This window comes from Pyxicephalus adspersus, chromosome 4 (genome assembly GCF_032062135.1).
Source record: "Pyxicephalus adspersus chromosome 4, UCB_Pads_2.0, whole genome shotgun sequence".
NCBI lineage: Eukaryota > Metazoa > Chordata > Amphibia > Anura > Pyxicephalidae > Pyxicephalus > Pyxicephalus adspersus.
In genome coordinates, this window is record NC_092861.1 from 34,106,133 (window position 1) to 34,124,262 (window position 18,130).

General features: G+C 35.8%; 1 protein-coding gene across 1 annotated transcript in view; it reads left to right on the forward strand.

Moving 5' to 3' along the window:
* The first annotated feature begins 1,342 nt into the window (after positions 1-1,342).
* The window catches only part of PROC (protein C, inactivator of coagulation factors Va and VIIIa), a 31,218-nt gene continuing 14,430 nt past the window's right edge, over positions 1,343-18,130 (forward strand). The window contains exons 1-9 of the mRNA XM_072410122.1: positions 1,343-1,499; positions 4,439-4,528; positions 5,948-6,108; positions 6,206-6,230; positions 6,313-6,423; positions 8,001-8,141; positions 9,580-9,677; positions 12,122-12,245; positions 13,065-13,663. Coding sequence (XP_072266223.1) covers positions 1,496-1,499; positions 4,439-4,528; positions 5,948-6,108; positions 6,206-6,230; positions 6,313-6,423; positions 8,001-8,141; positions 9,580-9,677; positions 12,122-12,245; positions 13,065-13,663 — 1,353 coding nt within the window. The 5' untranslated portion in view covers positions 1,343-1,495. The remainder of the gene's footprint in view (positions 1,500-4,438; positions 4,529-5,947; positions 6,109-6,205; positions 6,231-6,312; positions 6,424-8,000; positions 8,142-9,579; positions 9,678-12,121; positions 12,246-13,064; positions 13,664-18,130) is intronic.

Sequence of the window (18,130 nt, forward strand, 5' to 3'; positions counted from 1 at the left end):
TTAGATTGGAATAAAATAAACCCATAATGAGTGAAAAAAAAACAAATATTTTGCATTTCTTAGTAATACCAAAGATAATGCAATACTTCACTAAACCATGAGCTGATCAATGAATCGGAGCCTCCACAGTCCTCATCAGGCACCATTAGGAAAATCATTATTTTACAAATGCATTTATCTTTTTTAAAAAATTCATATATATGGTCCGTAGGATTTAAAATGAATAATTTAGTGGGTCTGTGAGGTCCAAAAGATTGGCGACCGCTGGTCTACAGTCACATATGAGGGAATGAAGCAGCATGGTGAAAGTAAATGTGTGTTAGTCTATCAGGTTATATTACTTTACCCATGCAGGACATGCTAACAACTGAGAAATCCAAGTCTGAATCCCCCCCTGGTGTATTCACTTATAGTTCTGTCACTTACTGCGCTCTCTCTGTATAGCTGCTATCCTTCATACTTCCATCATAAAACGTCAAGCTGATTACATTTAAAAAAGTGCATTTATTTTACCTGTGGTGCTTAGGAAGGGAGATATACTTGAAGACTCTAAGAAGATGGCATGGTAGGTTTCCAGGGGTATAAATCAGTAAATAAATATTTGTTTTATTTATTTAAAAAAAAAAAAAAAAAAGCTAGTCTGTATCTAGAAAAACAGTATATGACCATTTCACATACAAGTAGATACATCACTTCCGAATTACCGTAATTGCTATGCATTGATCACATTATTATCCATAAAATCAGTACTAACGTAGATAGTTAGCAATAGCATTGTGTCATATGTAGTGTACAATAGCCACCTTCTGATGATCCATTTCAATTTGGCTCTGTATCCAAACTAAAGAATTTACATATAAATTGTGCTAGTACCACCAGTGTGTATAATCCAAGCATTGCTATCCTAGGAATCACCAGTGGGTTGCTTTATTTAAGTGTAAAGGTCTCTTTATACTGCAGTGTAATATATCAGACCTATACAAAAGAGAACAAAAAAAATCTAAAATGTTTAAAGGGTCACGCAGAGGTCTATTATATATATATATATATAAACACAGATCCATGTGCTGCAATGGAAGTAATAATTCTCCACCAGCGAATGTTTCAGTAAATGTCAGATTCACTACTAATAAATGTACACTACAATGTAATATTGTGTGATCTGTTAACCAGTCCCAATAATTAAATAATAATCCAAAGTGTGTAAGATATTTAGTTGTGATATATTGTTCAGATGATCAGGGATTTGATTTCTGATGTGTACACAGTTGTCCTCGTCCCATCCCACACAGGGTTGCAGTATTTTGGAGAGTCTCTTTTGTTTGCACAGAGAAGGACAGGACACAGAATCAATATTTGAGGTTATGGATTAACCAGAATGTGATCCACCACTTATGGCTGAAATTGAAGTCCACAAGCAAAGTGTGTAAAAGATACAAGGAGTCCAGTATCAACCGACAACACAAGACGGATCCAAGGGATCCATTCAGCAGGCATGTGTAAGTTACATTTTGTGTTATGTGTAATTAGCGTTACCGTTTTATATTTTATAATGGGATTTGTTGATACACATAAGTAGATAGCATTAGCATAATAATATATCAAATCATAAAATTGGACAACTGCACTGGCTGCACTGAGAGATCTTTGTCTGTTTTTGTACTAAATTTTAATAGAAACTGGTAAAACATTTTTCTCTCTAGCGGTGGCAGCAATTCTCTGTTTGCAATTAATAGAAAATAATGAATATTATATGAAAGACCTCTAAGCAAAGATAGCTATTCAACATCACCAGGAGCAACTTTTTACACCGATTACAATAACATTTGACTGCTGTGCTTGCACAGGAAAGGGATTGTTTTTTCTTTCCATTGAAAACTAAAACATTTTTTAATAGTTACAGAAGAATCGCAGCAAATTACAAAACCTGTAAACACACTGTCATGAACTTTAGACTGTCGCTCACTAGGATTTTCCAGATCTACACATATCAATACTCATTTATTTTCACTATATCTGCATGTTAACTGTAATTGATCTCACCTGGTTTGATTAGAAGATGGGTCAGCAAATCCTGCTTGAAATATGGGGAACCTGATTTTAGCTGTAAATCCTGTAGAAATCTATGATTGGGTGGATCTTGTTAGTAAATTCTAGCAAGAAAGCTATTGCCAGAAAAGGCCTTGGAAGCTGGTCTGTGTGTACAAAATGTGCTGATAATACTGTACAGTGGGGAGAGGGTTCTTTAATGCAGCTTTAAGGACTCTATAGAGATAATAAAAATGTTTTAAATTACAGGCTTGGGGCCTTTTCTTTTAGTGGTAGCAGGCCTGCTTTAACTGCAAAACAGCCTTGTTACTGGCCTAATTCTATTGAATGTTTGTAAATATTTAAAAGATCACAGATGATACAGCAGTGTAAAATTGGCCAGCGACAGGACAGTTTTATTCAGCAAGACTAGGCAAAATTGTACTACAGACACAAGGCACAGGCAAGTATTCTGTTACAAGAATAAGGATGCTACAGGCAATATAGCAGTGGCCAGAGGGTGTTTTAATCACAGAGGTTAGGCTGACCGCAATACAACTGCCTTGAAAATAGTGTCAGTATCGTCAGCCTGTCATGTCTGCTAATTAAGGTGGCTGCTTGCAAACAAAGAGCTAATAGACAACCCAAATGCCAACTGAAGAAATTCACAAGGCTGACAACGCTGCTGCTACTTGTAAAGCAGTGATCTAGCGATGTCAGCCTGCTCAGGAATTTGCTGATAGGAATTCCAGGTAAGAAATTTTGCAATAGAGTAACAAAGGCATTGTGTTTAAAGTACTTCTAAGGCTTTTTTATGGCAATCTAAAAAAGTGATCCCTGTGGTCCCTGATTTTATATTTACATATGATCTGTGTAAACAAAATATTCTTTTACTGCCCCCAACAAGCTCCTTATTTATTTCTCTCATATTTTCCACTTAATGATGCATTATTCAAAGCATAGTGTTAGATTTTGTGCTTTTATGCACTTAAAGATAACAAAAATTGCCATGGAAAAGGTGAATGATAATAAATGATTAGATGGAATAGGAGGGAGTAAAAAAAAAAACAAAGTAGAAGGAATTTTAGGTCAGTGAAGGACAATAAATATTGTCAGGATGTATAACAAATACAAACTATTTTGGATTTATCTAAGATACCTTCCAAAATATGAAAAAGGTGTTTGCTAGTTTTTATAACTTCTACCATTGCTAACAGTTTTCCTAAAGAGAAGGCTGCAAATTGTTCAAGAAAATATTATTGTCCATTAATCTGCAGTAAATATATGTAAAAGGAGATTAAGTTGTCATTTAGAAAACTTAAAAAATGGTCTTATGCGTATTCCAAATAAATTGTTCTATTCTGAAAACTTTTGCAATTTGTCCCAACTTTTTATTTAATCAGTAACATAGCTAAGAAATACAATATGAAGTCCATATGATGGCAATATCTGAGGGAAATCTGCAAAATATTGGTATACATGTGTCGCTATAATATTGTAAGGGTGGTAGTTTTGGTGCATGGGTAACATATTATTAGGAAGGGCTGCTGTTTGTTACATTTCCTTTTCCTACTCCGGGTGGGGAAACAAATTCTTACTTGCAAATACATTTGGCAGACAAAGGTTTGATTTATAATACAAAGTAATGGGTTATAAACTGAAACTAAATGTATACAATATAATTGTTAAGGTGTAGGCCCAATATAGAAGAACTTGGGGTATGAGGTTAGTTAGCATCAATAAGGGTAAACCAAAAATTATCTGATTTTGATAAATAAGCATGAAACCACTTTACTTGATTGGTGTTACAATATAGAGAAATTCTGTTTCTGCCTAGTTTAGTGATCATGTTTAAGGATTGAAATTCCATACTTTCTATATTGTGAAACTACAATTTGCTTCGGTATCATAATTACAGGAACTCAAACTGATGGGAGGTTATTGTAAACTTTTGCTGAATAAAAATTATGATTGTGTGAACAGTTTTATACCAAAGTGATGCTAAACCATTGGGCTTTTTAATTAGTAAATAATGTTGCCAATTATTGTTTGCCAATTGATTATACAAATACTGTTGGTATGTTGGAGGAATACAGAAAAAGCTTGCCTAAAATAGTATTAGTTATGATCAGAAGAAATACTCTGCTATAAAAGCTTAATGACCCCACAGCCCAAGCAGAAAATGGCAGGATGACTAACAAAATGCTATATGCATTTAATGTACAGCGCTGTGTAATATTTTGGTGCTATATAAATCCTGTTTATTAATAATAATAATAATAATAATAATAATATGCATCGGCCGATAAAGTCAACTCAAAGAAGTGATCTGTCCTAGAACAGGATTTGTGTAACTGCCGTCTTTCCATCTATTATCATGTACTTATTATTATTTATATATTTATAATAGATATGAGATATCAATTCCTGTGTTCAATGTGGTGGATTCTACTCCTTGGTGTCTCCAGCTTTACCATTCTGCCTGCTCATAGCAGCTCAAGTAAGTGTGTTGTACTAGTTGGCATTTGAGGATTTGCCTGAATAGACAAATCACAGGTTTGCTTTAAACATGCAATCATCAATTCGTGAATTATCACCTGAAATCATCTTGCCTTTGTTAAATCTAAACTGAATTTAGTATTTAGTAATAAGAAACTCTTCTTTATCAACACTTCCTTAAAATACAATTGCACTTTGCTCACACCAGCGTTCTATAAATTTTCCCCTGCTGTAATGTGACAGTGATCGACGCCAGAGGGACCAATTATTATAAGAGGAAGGAGAGCATCATGTGCTCCTCCTTACCTGGAGGCGATTTGGAGAGGGGTGCCCAAAGAGTGTAAGCAGACCTTCCAATTTAATGAACGCTTCGCTTTAAGTTTAAAGTCAACTTGTGATGACTCTATACAGGTAGTCCCAGAGTTATAGGCATCCGACATAGGGAAGATTCCTTGATACGAACAGGGCTTCCCTGCTCACTCGTGTGCAGGACAGAGGCTTGATGGGGGGAGGGGGCGGTTCGCAAGGCATGCAGAAGAAATCTTTTGCTAAAACACAGCTGGGCAACATCTTGTAAACTCTTTAAAGACTAAGACAAACTTTGCAGTTGTTTTTTTTTTGCATATCAAAGCACAGCTTGCTTCAGAAGTTAATAAATGTCAAGGGTCCATAAAGTTTTTTTTGCTTTGTTTGTGATTAACTCACAGTGAGGATTGTATACAGTAACTGACACTACGCTGCCTAATAATATGTTGAGACAAACATCTGTCCTAATTGCATTTATTAAATTAATGTACCTGTTCTGACCTACATTCAAATTCAACTTAAGAACAAACCTACAGTCCCTATCTTGTATGTAACCCGGGGACTACCTGTACACACTTTGTTTATTAAAGTTTTTTTTTTAGCTTTTCTTATGTAATATTTGAAAAAAATTACTATGTTAGCTACAGAGATCAGTGAGGGCTCGTTTTAAAGCATAGTTACTGCTTGTAAAGGATATGTAAATACAAAAATGTGCATGCTACATGTTACCCTTAAGGGTTAACTATGGGTTTAGGTGATAAAATATATTAGGCTTTACAGATTAATTTTTCCACTTGGGATTAAACATGAACACCAGGAAAAAAATATAAAAAAAAAATAAAATAAAATAAAAATATAAAAACTACACCATTGTTCAGTTATCTCTGGAAGAATATAGTATTGGTATAAGTGTTGCTATAACCAAAATTTCCAAACCCAAATGAACAAAACACATTTAAAAGACTGTAACAAGCACAATCAAAGGGGACTAAGGGGGATATATGGCTGACGGGGTAAAAAAGTTTAAAAATCTGTAATTGCAGGTACAGTATGTAGATATAAAGACATAGAAATAAGAAAACTCACTTTTTTTTTAACTTTTTTTGATTTCTAGTCTTTTTCAATAGTCAGGATGCAAACCGTGTGCTTAAAATTCGGAAAAGGGCAAATAGTTTCCTGGAGGAGATGAAACCTGGATCATTGGAGAGGGAATGCTATGAGGAGAAATGTGACTTGGAGGAAGCAAATGAAATATTTGAGACCCGTGAAGAAACAGTAAGGAATGATCTGATTGGTTTTTATCATAATACTTATTGCTAATTTATAATAATTATTGCTTACATTTATTTTAAATATTCTTTTTTATCTTTAGCTTAACTTTTGGACAAAGTATTTTGGTAAGTTACAGTAATGCAGCTAAAATAAAGTGTGTGTAGAAATAAATAAGGAATTAAAGATTTAAACATCTTGTTGTTACAGATGGGGATCAATGTCTCTCCAATCCATGTAAAAATGCCGTCTGTAAGGATGGTATAGGGACATTTGACTGTACCTGCAATGAGGGCTTTGAAGGGAAATTCTGTGATCATGGTGAGTACTTGGAGCAACTGACTGATTGTTCTATTGGCTCCTGAGTAGAAGATCTTACATTTTGAGCTTACATTCATAAGAAAGAAGTCTGAGCTTATTTAATATTGGTTGATATAGATTAAAACAAAAAATAAAAGTTTTTCTTCCATTTCTGCCAATCTCTTGGAACTGTAAGGACCCCGCTAACATAAAGGGCCTGATTTACTAAAGCTGTCTAAGACTGGAGAAGATAGACTATTATGGGAGAATCTGGGAGGGTGATACAGGAATTTGAATGGATTTCCCAAAAACCTTTTGCCATTATTTAGCAAATGTGTTCAATTCTGGACCACATCCATTCCAGGTTCTCTGGATTACCCCAGTGGCACAAAGTGTCAACATGACGTGACGTGTCATTCATGTAGCTATGAATTTAGGTGAGTATATGGGCCATTTAGATAATTCTTTTTTTTGATGCAGCAATTACAAAAGGGGTGGTTTTTAAAATTCAGTATGTGGTTTAACATGCCAGAACACAATGCTGAAGTATCAAAACTAAGAGGACACAATCTACATCTTCTTTGTTTGTAATATGTTGCATCTTAAATAGGAAGCACAAAGTTTCTTCTTCTAGTGGAACATATAATACTGCAACTGACATTAAAAAAAACCTTTATTAAAACATTTACACAATTGTATTGAAGCAAGACAATTGAAAAATATTTGTAGCCAAGTGGAAGTTAACACAAAAAACTTAATTCACAAAGTTAACACACCAGGATGGGTATTTTAAAAAAGGATAAGAAGTTATTTTCAGCTAGGTCAACTTTTTTTAAATTACAATCACAAGGCTAAATTACAAAGCCTTCTTTGTGTAAAGTTTTTGTAAATGAAGCCCATAGCCATAACGCAAAGCTTAATTTACTTTATTGCAGTTATGGACTTTTCCTGATTATTCAGATTATTCTATATGTTCACATTGATAGACCTCTATTTATAGCATGCATAAATGTATATAAAGTATGATTATCTTGGAATGTACTTTATAAATGTCATCAATTAATGGTAGTATAAATGTGAAAGAATCAACAGCACAAACAAAAAATTTCACTAAATACAAGATTTATTATTTTATCCAATTTAAATTTTGAAACAGGTGGTTTGCACATTACCAGGTCTCTAGTAGACAACACTCAACTTCTAGGTGTCCAGGTCCACTCATTTACTATGTCAGGGTAATTGAAAGCCCACCTCCCACAGAAACAAAGGCAAAAGTATCTGTTTCTCTAATTTTTTAAAAATTTTCCTATACCTATATATATATGAGAATATATGGCGCAAAAATAGTTTTCAATGGTATAGATAGTGATCTCTAACGGTTTTTCTAAAGAGTGCTGTTGTCTTATGTATATTAATCTTTAATTGGGTTTATTTAAAGTCTTTCTATTTAAGTTATAACAACCCTCTACTTATGATTTGTAAAAGAGAGACCAAGTATGTTTAATGGCTCAGACCTAACAAGATGTAAACAGCACCAAGAGGAACTAAACTAATTTACAGTATGCACTAACAGCACAATCTATTTTTTCCAATACTAGAAGTGAAATATCCCAACTGTTCAGTAAATAATGGAGGCTGTACACACTTCTGTACGGAGAATGATAACAGCACATCACGGACATGTAGCTGTGCCATGGGTTACCAGCTGCAGGATGACAGCCGTGACTGTAAGCCATTTGGTAAGTTATCTTCTCACCAAAGACATATTGATATGCTACATTCACATTCTCAAGTTACACTAATATTTTAATGATTGGGACAGCTTTGTAATACATTTTTTTTATTATATCTTAGATAAGTTGAGATAATGTTACTGTATGTGCCTCAATTGTAATCTAACAGGTCTTAGAGTAATCAATATATGAAATGAAATGTGGAAGCAGAAGGTGGTGGCAGTATGTAGGCTTTTGCTTTTGAAAAGTGACCATTGGATATGGTACTCTGTGATAAACTATGGAGGTTCAGGCTCCATAAATTTAAATTTTTTGTGCACAGGTTTTTTTTCAGGATAGAGATGATGTACCTGTGCTATATATGTAAGTGCAACCAAATTTGACTGTGGTCTTTTGGGAGGCCCTCTTTCCAGGTAGTCCATGCCAACTCTTCAGCATACGTTAAGTTTTCACTTTAGTTAAAAGGGTCATGTATAAGTGAATGACTGCCTTCAAAAATGCAAATTGTCAAAATGCAAAAAAATGCCTAAATATGTAGGCTCTTGAATCATGTATTCCTGTGAAACTCTAAAGCAACCTCCTAACACTTACCATACCCTCAACACCTAAAGTGTAAGTTTTTTTTTTTTTTTGGGGTAGGGTAGGGATTTTTATAGGAATCTCTCTTGACTATTTACTGCTGCCCATGGCTCTAAAGGAGAGATTTACACTCCCTTACTATAACTGTTATAATGCTTTCACCAGACGGTATATTAGGAAAAGTCTTTAATAATGAACTATGGTAGTGTGAGCATGTGTTCCATCTCAGCTCCCACTGCTTCCTCTGGAAATCTCACACTTGGGCTACCGAACACCAGTTTGACAGCCATACCCTGCCAATATAAGCTCTTAATCGGCCCTGGATATTTTTTTTTTAGTATCTTCATAGTATCTGGTAATCTGACGGACCACAAGCGGTATAGGGAGTTTTCCCCATTTGTTTCTTCCCTGCCCCTTTGATTTCTTTTATCACGTTGATATTGACAAGTCAGTTGACCAGGCTAAGTTTCAGACTTAGTTTTTGCTCCTTTTTACATTTGTTAGGGACATTGCTATGTCTGTTTATACAGCAGTGCTATGGAGATACATTAAGTAAGAAGAAATGTCTCTAAAGGGTCACCTGGATAGCAGAAAAATCCAACAGTGGTTTATTTTTTCCACACTCAATCTAAAATTAAAAGTGCACATTTTGGCTAAACATGCACATGCACTTTACCTATGTAAGTGAGCTTTTAACATTTAAGGGGACCTGAACTCTGGAAATGTAAAATATTAGCAGTGCATTTCCGGTGCCTAGGCCCTTTTGTGTCTGAAGGCTAAACTCTGCAGAATGACATACTATGGAACAATGGGACTATAGAACAACTAGGTTTGTTGTGCTGAACAGAATATTTATATCTTACAGGAAATTTTCCTTGTGGCAAACATAAGATTATTGACTTTGACTATTCAGCTCGTCTCACGGGGGCAAAGAAGGGGCGAAAAGGAGACAGTCCGTGGCAGGTTAGTAATATTTTATATTTTTCTATCTATCTATCTATCTATCTATCTATCTATCTATCTATCTATCTAATGCCATTCACAGACTTTATCAGCTTTCACTGTAGACATTTTAATATTTACTTGGATTGAAAGCTCCTTCGAGCAGGGTCCTCTCCCCCTCCTGTGTTTCTGTCTGTATCTTTCATTTGCAATTCCTATTTAATGTACAGTGCTGTGTAATATGTTGGCCCCATATAAATCTTGTTTGTTATTATTATTATTATTATTAATAATAATAATAATAATAATAATAATGGAATAACACTATGGAAAAACAAAAAAACTGCATAAGGTAAGCCTACTATTGTGCAGAAAAATTGGCATTGCTTACACAAAAAGTTGATCCTAGGCCCTATGATTATGTCACAAGGTAAAGATCAGGCAAATTTGTTTAATTTAAATTCAATAGTTTTCCATGTTGTATTGACCTACTATGCACTTACATAGTTACATAGTAGGTTAGGTTGAAAAAAGACATACGTCCATCAAGTTCAACCACTGTGGAAATAAACATATCCCAGATATAAAACCCTATAGGACATAGTTGGTCCAGAGGAAGGCAAAAAAACCCTGGTACAATTTGCTTCAACAGAGAAAAAAATTCCTTCCTGATTCCATGAGGCAATTGGATGTTCCCTGGATCAACAGTCACTGTTATTTTTACTTTAAATCCTTAATACCCAGTTATATTCTGTGCTTCTAGAAAAACATCCAGCTTTTTCCTAAAGCAATCTATAGTAGTTGTTGAAACTACTTCCTGAGGGAGACGATTCCACATTTTCTCAGCTTACAGTGAAGAATCCCTTCCTTATCCGGAGCTTTAACTTCTTTTCCTCCAGACACAAAGAGTGCCCTCTTGTTCTTTGTAATGATCTAAAAGTGAATAATGGGGAAGAGAGTTTTCTATATGGACCGTTTATATATTTATACAGGGTGATCATATCCCCCCCTTAAACGTCTCTTCTCAAGAGAGTATAGATTCAGTTCAGCTAATCTCTCCTTATAGCTGAGCTCCTCCATTCCTCTTATTAGTTTAGTTGCCCTTCTCTGCACTCTTTCTAATTCAACAATGTCCTTTTTGTGAACTGGTGCCCAAAACTGGACTGCAAATTCCAGATGTGGTCTGACCAATGCTTGGTACAGGGGCAGGATTATGTCTCCATCTCTGCAGTCTATTCCTCTTTTAATACAAAAAAGTACTTTACTAGATTTAGATATTGCAGATTGGCATTGCATGCTGTTAGGTCTATGATCTACCAGAACCCCCAGATTTGTTTCCGTTTTTGACTCCCCCAAATGTATTCCCCCTAGACAGGATGAAGCATGCATGTTGTTAGCTCCCAAGTGCATAACTTTACATTTATCTTACCATATCACATTATTGAATGATGCACTGCCCTCTAAAGTTATTCTGATTTTGCTTTTCCTGATCCCTTCCTCCCCCCACCCATGTATATAGCTGTGTGCAGCTCTTTAAAAAATATCCCAGAGCCCTTCCTCAGTAGTATTAGGAACTCATCAAGAACCCTCATCCCTGATACAGGTTGCTGCTGACTTTTATGAGGAATTATGCAAATACAAGAATGCCCCAATGGTTCTTTGTCTGTCTGGAGTAAGGTGCATGTTCTTGCAGTGAGTCTGAAGCAAGACCAGTTTTAGGGCATTCTAGGCAATAGCCCAGAGCCCTCACTTTCACCAAGGCTCTGATTCACAAATGCCAGGTGTGCAGGAAGCTGTCCAGTTGTAAATCCCACTTCGTATTTGCCCAGGGTTATTAAAAGCTTTCTTTTTATTGGTAAGGACTTAAAAGCATGGTGGGAGACTTTTATTTTTTGTTACCTGATCTTTAGTAATATAACTGAATAGAAACAGTGGATGATGTGTCTGTTCCAGAAATACAGACCTAATAGATAAGCGTGGCCGCACTGTAGTCCATTCTATCACTAGTACATTAATGACATACCCACTGTTTTATTAAAATAACTATCAATTGGCTCCTCTTACACCTACTGCCATCTGACCCTTCTCCTCAGCTGTCCCTCTTTTTTGATGCATATACAATTATAAGAAATGTTCTTTGTAACCACCCTGTGTCATTTTACTTACCCTTTCATCCAGACTCTAAATGTTTGCATTTGTTGTTTTTAAAAGGCAAAAAAAAGTATGACTTGCTGATTTAACTCATTGTTTTCTTTTGTTTTTTAAGTAATTGGAAGCAAGGTTTGCAATTTGCTTACATACTTTGTGCTAACCAGTGTTCTTTCTCATCTCAGAAACGTAAGATGTACAGTATGTTTTAATCCAGAGATGGCAATGCTTTTTACTTTCTTTAATGGGATGTTGTGCATTAATTTCCAATGACTCTGCAGCTGACCAGCACTATTTCTGCTTTCTTGTGATTTTAGGCTTTACTCATTCATTCTAAAAAGTTTTTTTGTGGTGGGGCTCTGATTCACCCATCCTGGGTCCTCACTGCAGCACACTGCTTCAGAGGAGCTCCGAAGAATGCAAAATACTATGTACGGCTTGGTATGTACCTGTTTATCCTACCTAATTGTGTTCTGCTTTATACTTAAATGTCACCTGTCACTGCGATCTGATGACACCCTGTTAATGGGGTCATCATAACACAGACTTGAACTTAAGTAGAGAATAATAATTTTGAAAACGCTAAATTGTTGCTTGTACATTTCAATGATTGAAGTCAGCATAGCCTAATCGCTAAGCTGAGTAAAATTCCTATCATAAATTGAGGTGAAGCTGTTGTGACTTAAATTCAAATACCCGAATGCTTTTAAATTTGTTCAGACAAACAAACCAGCTCATGTGACACATGCTATTCTTTGCCATTCTAAGATTGATGGAAGAATGGATCCTTCTTTACCCCCATCAGATCCTTTATTGGATTTACTAAGATACATGATAATGTCTGAACTACAGTAAAACATTACACTATAACATTACTCAATAGAATTTTTTGTTGCCTGCTCTAGGCCCTCATCCCCTAACTGTTTCCTAACCAAATACTAATTGCAGTGTTGGTATTAGTACTGATTGCTATTGGTATTATACATTTAAATGCCGTAATGAAATTTCAGTTTTATCCTTGCTATTTAGTAATGTAATCTATATTTAAGCATATCACTAATTTGTATCCCACAGCTTGTACCCAAAATATTATAATTCTTGAAAGCCTTTAGATCATGAATGAATACTTGATGATCATGATGAATACTTAAAAAGAAATGTGGAATTGTAGTCCTTATTACTATATTACTAAATACTATGCTTTAAATGTAATTTCTGATACCTACTTTCTCTTACTTTTAATCCAATGATTTATCACAGGTGAATATGACCGCCGGACTCTGGAAGACACAGAGCAGCAAATTGCAGTTACCAAGCTCATTATTCATCCCAAATTTGACCAGGGAACAGTAGATAATGACATTGCTCTTATACGTCTCAACCAGCCAGCTGTGTATGACAAATATGTGCTGCCCATTTGTCTACCAAACTATGGACTTGCTGAAACAAACCTGACAGTAGTGGGCACAGAAACAATTGTAACTGGCTGGGGGAACCAGGATCAAACTTTACGCAACCGCACAATGGTCCTTAGCTACATACAGATCCCCATAGTCTCTCAGAACAACTGTTCTGAAGTCATGCGTAATCGAGTCACAGATAACATGCTATGTGCAGGAAGGCTGGGGGACAATCAGGATGCATGCTCTGGGGACAGTGGGGGGCCCATGGTGACTAGGTTTGGCAATACCTGGTTTCTTATCGGGCTGGTGAGTTGGGGAGAGGGTTGTGGACAGCTGGATAATTTTGGAGTCTACACCAAAGTTCATCATTACCTTGACTGGATCGGTCGGGCAATGGCAAACTATGAAACACAGTTGAAGAAAATCAAGCAAAATGCAAAGGAGTCACAAAAAAAATGATATTTTATGGTTTATCAAGACACAACTACTGCAACCCATCTGTGTGATAATTTCCATATAATATAGTTTTAACTATTCACCAGCATGTAATAAAGATAATGTAATATAACATAATGAGTGTTGTACTTTTTATTAAAGTTGTAAATTGAGATTTGGGTGCCCACCATTAATAAATATAAACCAGGGTAGGGTGCTATGATGTGGAGGCACAAATTAGTATTATGTCATCATGCTTGTTGAACCCTGCATTAGTCCTTAATTACTGTAAATGTTTTTATTAATTCAATTATGCTTTTTATTATTATCCAGTATTTCTATAGCACTGACATATTGCACAGCGCTTTACCAAGTTCCTGGTCATGTCACCAGCTGTCCTTCAAAGGAGCTCATAATCTAATGTCCCTACTATAGTCATATGTCTTTAATACAGTCTAAGGTCAATATGGGGAGAAGCCAATTAACCTAACTACATGTTATGTGGAATGTGGGAGGAAACCAGAGTACCCATAAGAAACCCACACAAACAAGGGGAGAACCTGCAAACTCCATGCAGATAGTGTCCTGGCCGAGATTTAAACCTGGGACCTAGTGCTGCAAAGGCAAGAGTGCTAACCTTTGAGTCGGTGTTCTGAGCTACCCTTCTTCCCAAAACAATGTTTTTTGCTGATTTTTTGAGTTGTATATATGCTTATCTAAGGGAAAAAAATTGTAGAATAAAATTTGCCCTTCTGGATAGTTTATACTCTACTTTACTTCCCGGTTGGAAGAACAGTTTTGTTTACTTTACTGTTTACTAAAACCTTGTTCTGCTTCTTTATTCTCAGAATAGGTGAGTCACCCAGTCATGTTTAGTTTTTTATGACTGCCATTTCTGCATCCTACAAAATCCTGGTTACAGTAATATCTATCCATCTCAGCTAGGGTAATGGAGATTACTTTGGCATCTTAATCTTTGGTACCAAGGGACCTTGCCCTGTCTCTGACTATGACGTGCACAAGTTCATTCCTCCAAAATTCCAATAATCACCATCATGAAAATACTGTTACTTCCACACACTGCCCCAAATCTCATGTATAGCCAGGGGTTTCAGGGGTGTAATAAGGGCCACAACAGAATCTATCTACAAGAAAACTGGACATGTAATCTGCTTTTAAATCTACAGTATGGTTTTTACCAATATGCGTTTGGTTGGTTTTCTTCTTAGGAGAAAAATAATGGGTATTTGTGGGGTTGCAAAGCTCAGGGTTTTATTGGTAGAATAAAATAAAAAAAGGAGAAAAGAATAGAAGGCTTTTTTTGTGGCAACACTCAAAATATATTTTACTGAATGGTAGACTTTGTTAGTGTCCTGTGCTATACATAATTCATCTGTGTTTAGAATAGATGGATTATGTATAGCACAATCCATTTGATACATATATCTTATAAAACCAATGCACAATAATACATTGAGTCTTATATACTTTGTCTTGATTTCCTGACGCATTTCGCCAACTGGCTTCGTCAGGGGATAATTGGAGACTTACATTGATGGTTGGCATTCTCATGAATGGCGAAAGGGATGGGTGCAATGGCTGTTAAAGGACAATAGGAGTTTTTAAAGTTCCCTGTATTGTGGTGGTAGAGAATAGGATGGAGTATAATTGCCCAATTTTCTAATGGTCCAGATAGAGAGGAAGAAAATTAGTGAGAGGTACTTTCCTCCTATGGGTTATAGACCTAGGCAGTAGTTGGTCCAGACGTGAGTTCTAGATATAGATGTCTGGAAGACAGGAAACTTTTAAATTGGCGAGAAAGCAGGATGATCAAAGCTTTAGTTTATCAGGTTCTAGATGAATTTCCATAGAATAGTTCCGACCAGAGAAGTTTTCTTCTTGACTAAAGGTCAAAAAAAAACTTAGATATTGTCTTCTCTTCATGATCCTTTACTTATCCTTTTTCCTCCCTAATGAAGACAAAGATGAGGTCCTGAGTCCACTATACTTAAAAAAATGTCTCCTTTGTACACTGGATTGAGCAAATCTAGGACAGCTTATGGAGAGCCACTGTCTTGACTGTGACAACAGTGACTCCGAATAACAAAATCCAGATATTTATGCCTCTGATTCTTACTTTCCTGTGTGCATGCTTCTTTTTACAGCTTGGGTAGTGTCTTATATGTCATCATAAAGAAGTTCAGGAAGCAGCACACAATAAACTAGTAATGTAACAACCAGCAAAGAAATGATTGAAGTAGCAACTGGGTCTGGAACGGACAAGGACCCAACACTCCTGGAGGTGTCTGGTCTGTACGAAACCTAACGAATATAATGAAACTTAATGAATATAAAGCACAACAGGAAGCGGAGAATACGTATACCTGCTAAAATGCTTCACCACCTCACCTCTAATACTTGTAAAGCAATTTTTCTATGACCACTATGTCCTGTTTATTTCTTGATAACTATCATTACTTAATCAGTGTTTCTCCACCATGGTTCCTTGGGAAGTTTGCTTGGGGTTCTTTGATGATGAGCAGTTTGTGGCTCTCAGGTCAGTGTGAGTAATAACAATGATATTTTCGTAAAGACAGTAGCCTTTTCAATGGCTTGACATGAATCTGAAAGAGACATTCTTCCAATTGACTATCACTCTAAGATACTGTGTGCTGTGGATATGCAATGCACACACCACGGTGCTTTACTGTGCATTGCAGTGTGCTGCAAAGCAGATGCATTGGAGTACCATAAAGAATACATAAAAACTTCCAGTGCACTAATGTGTACTGTAGTAACACAAACATTACTACAATGCAACAGTGTAATTGGCTACAATTCAGCTTTAAACTGTATATGTGTAATATCTTTGGTAAATCTAAAGCTGAGCATTTATTTTACAGTATGATTGCACCATATATTTTCTATATACCAACAACAGTTTATTATAAAGATATCTGACTGGATAAAAAAAAAAAAGTGTGTGTATATATATATATATATATATATATATACTGTATATAATAATTTTATATCATGTTCATGTTACTTATTGAAATAATAATAATATTATTATTAGTAATAAAATTGAAAGGTACCAGTTGTACAGATTATACTATTCTTGAAAACTAGAATAATATATGTTTTTGTTTGATTTTATTTCTGTATGATTATTTATAAAAAATGAAAGGGGAATTCACCCGGTTAGGTCTGTATGTTATCACAGCACCACGCTGCCAGGTTTTGGTGTAATAAGCTATACCACACCACCTAATGTGGAAATAAACCCGCGCTACTCACCTATCTCTGTTACATCGCAATCTTTTTTCAGGATCTTCTGCACCTTGATTGGCCGTCGGGATGACGTAAACTCATTAATTCCTGGAAAGCCAGGATTTTTCTGGCAACCACCACACATGTGCAGCTCTGTTTTTTGACAGTTTCCTGGCATTTTCAAGCAGGTAAAACAGATTATTGCAGAAATTACATGGCTTGTCCCTTTCTGCAATAACTACCTACCTAATCCTGTATTTTTCAAAGTGGGACTTTTGTTCCTCTTCAGTTAACTTGGTCTGGAGGTATCTATTTTTTACCAAGTTTCACCAGAATAGGGAGATCTAGTGACCTCTGTGATACTACTAAGGACAGATATAGCTGCATAGGATATTACTGCTGAATTTAAAATGGGCATTGGGGGAATGTGGAATTCTAGGCTCATCATGAGCATATTTGTTTCAGACTAGGAAACTACTGCACACATTTAGTGAAAGTTGAATGTAGACAGGACAAGGTTCACTTTAAAAGTAAACTTCAGCAAATAGCTGAACACAAATATAAATGCATAGTGTATATGGGAGATATTTTACCTATTAAAGAATGTCATTTATCTATGCAGTTCAGGGGTGTACACAGCTCTGCCACACATTCGTATCGGGCAGGGTAGGAAACCTACTTTTCCTTTGCTGGTAGGTGATAAAGAAAGATCCTTTCCAACGACAAATATTGCATGTGTGTATGCAACCTAAGTGTACATGTAGTACAATAGGCTGTTACCCAGTCAAATTCAAGTACTTACACTGCTTGCATTGAGTTTATTAATATTTAAAAATATAAAGTATTATTTTTGTCCTTTCTATATACCTGGTGTTCAGTTTTAATATACAGTATATTACAGACTGCATTCTCTATATAGAGGAATATTGAAAAGAACTCAATTTCCAATATTTGTTCTCTTGTCTATATCAAACATTAATTGCATCTGTATTGTTCCCCTAATGTGTTTATACTGAAATCGCATTTTTCTCCCAGTTTTTCGCAATCATCAATATTTTCTAGTATTACTTTACTGATTCAAAAATTACTCCCACTCACTGACAACATGCTCCAGATACCATGCCCCATGTTTGATTTCTGCCCCCTGTCAATATTTGTCTGGGATGATGATTAACTAGAGGTGATTGCTGACCACAGATGTGCTGCCCACTGACA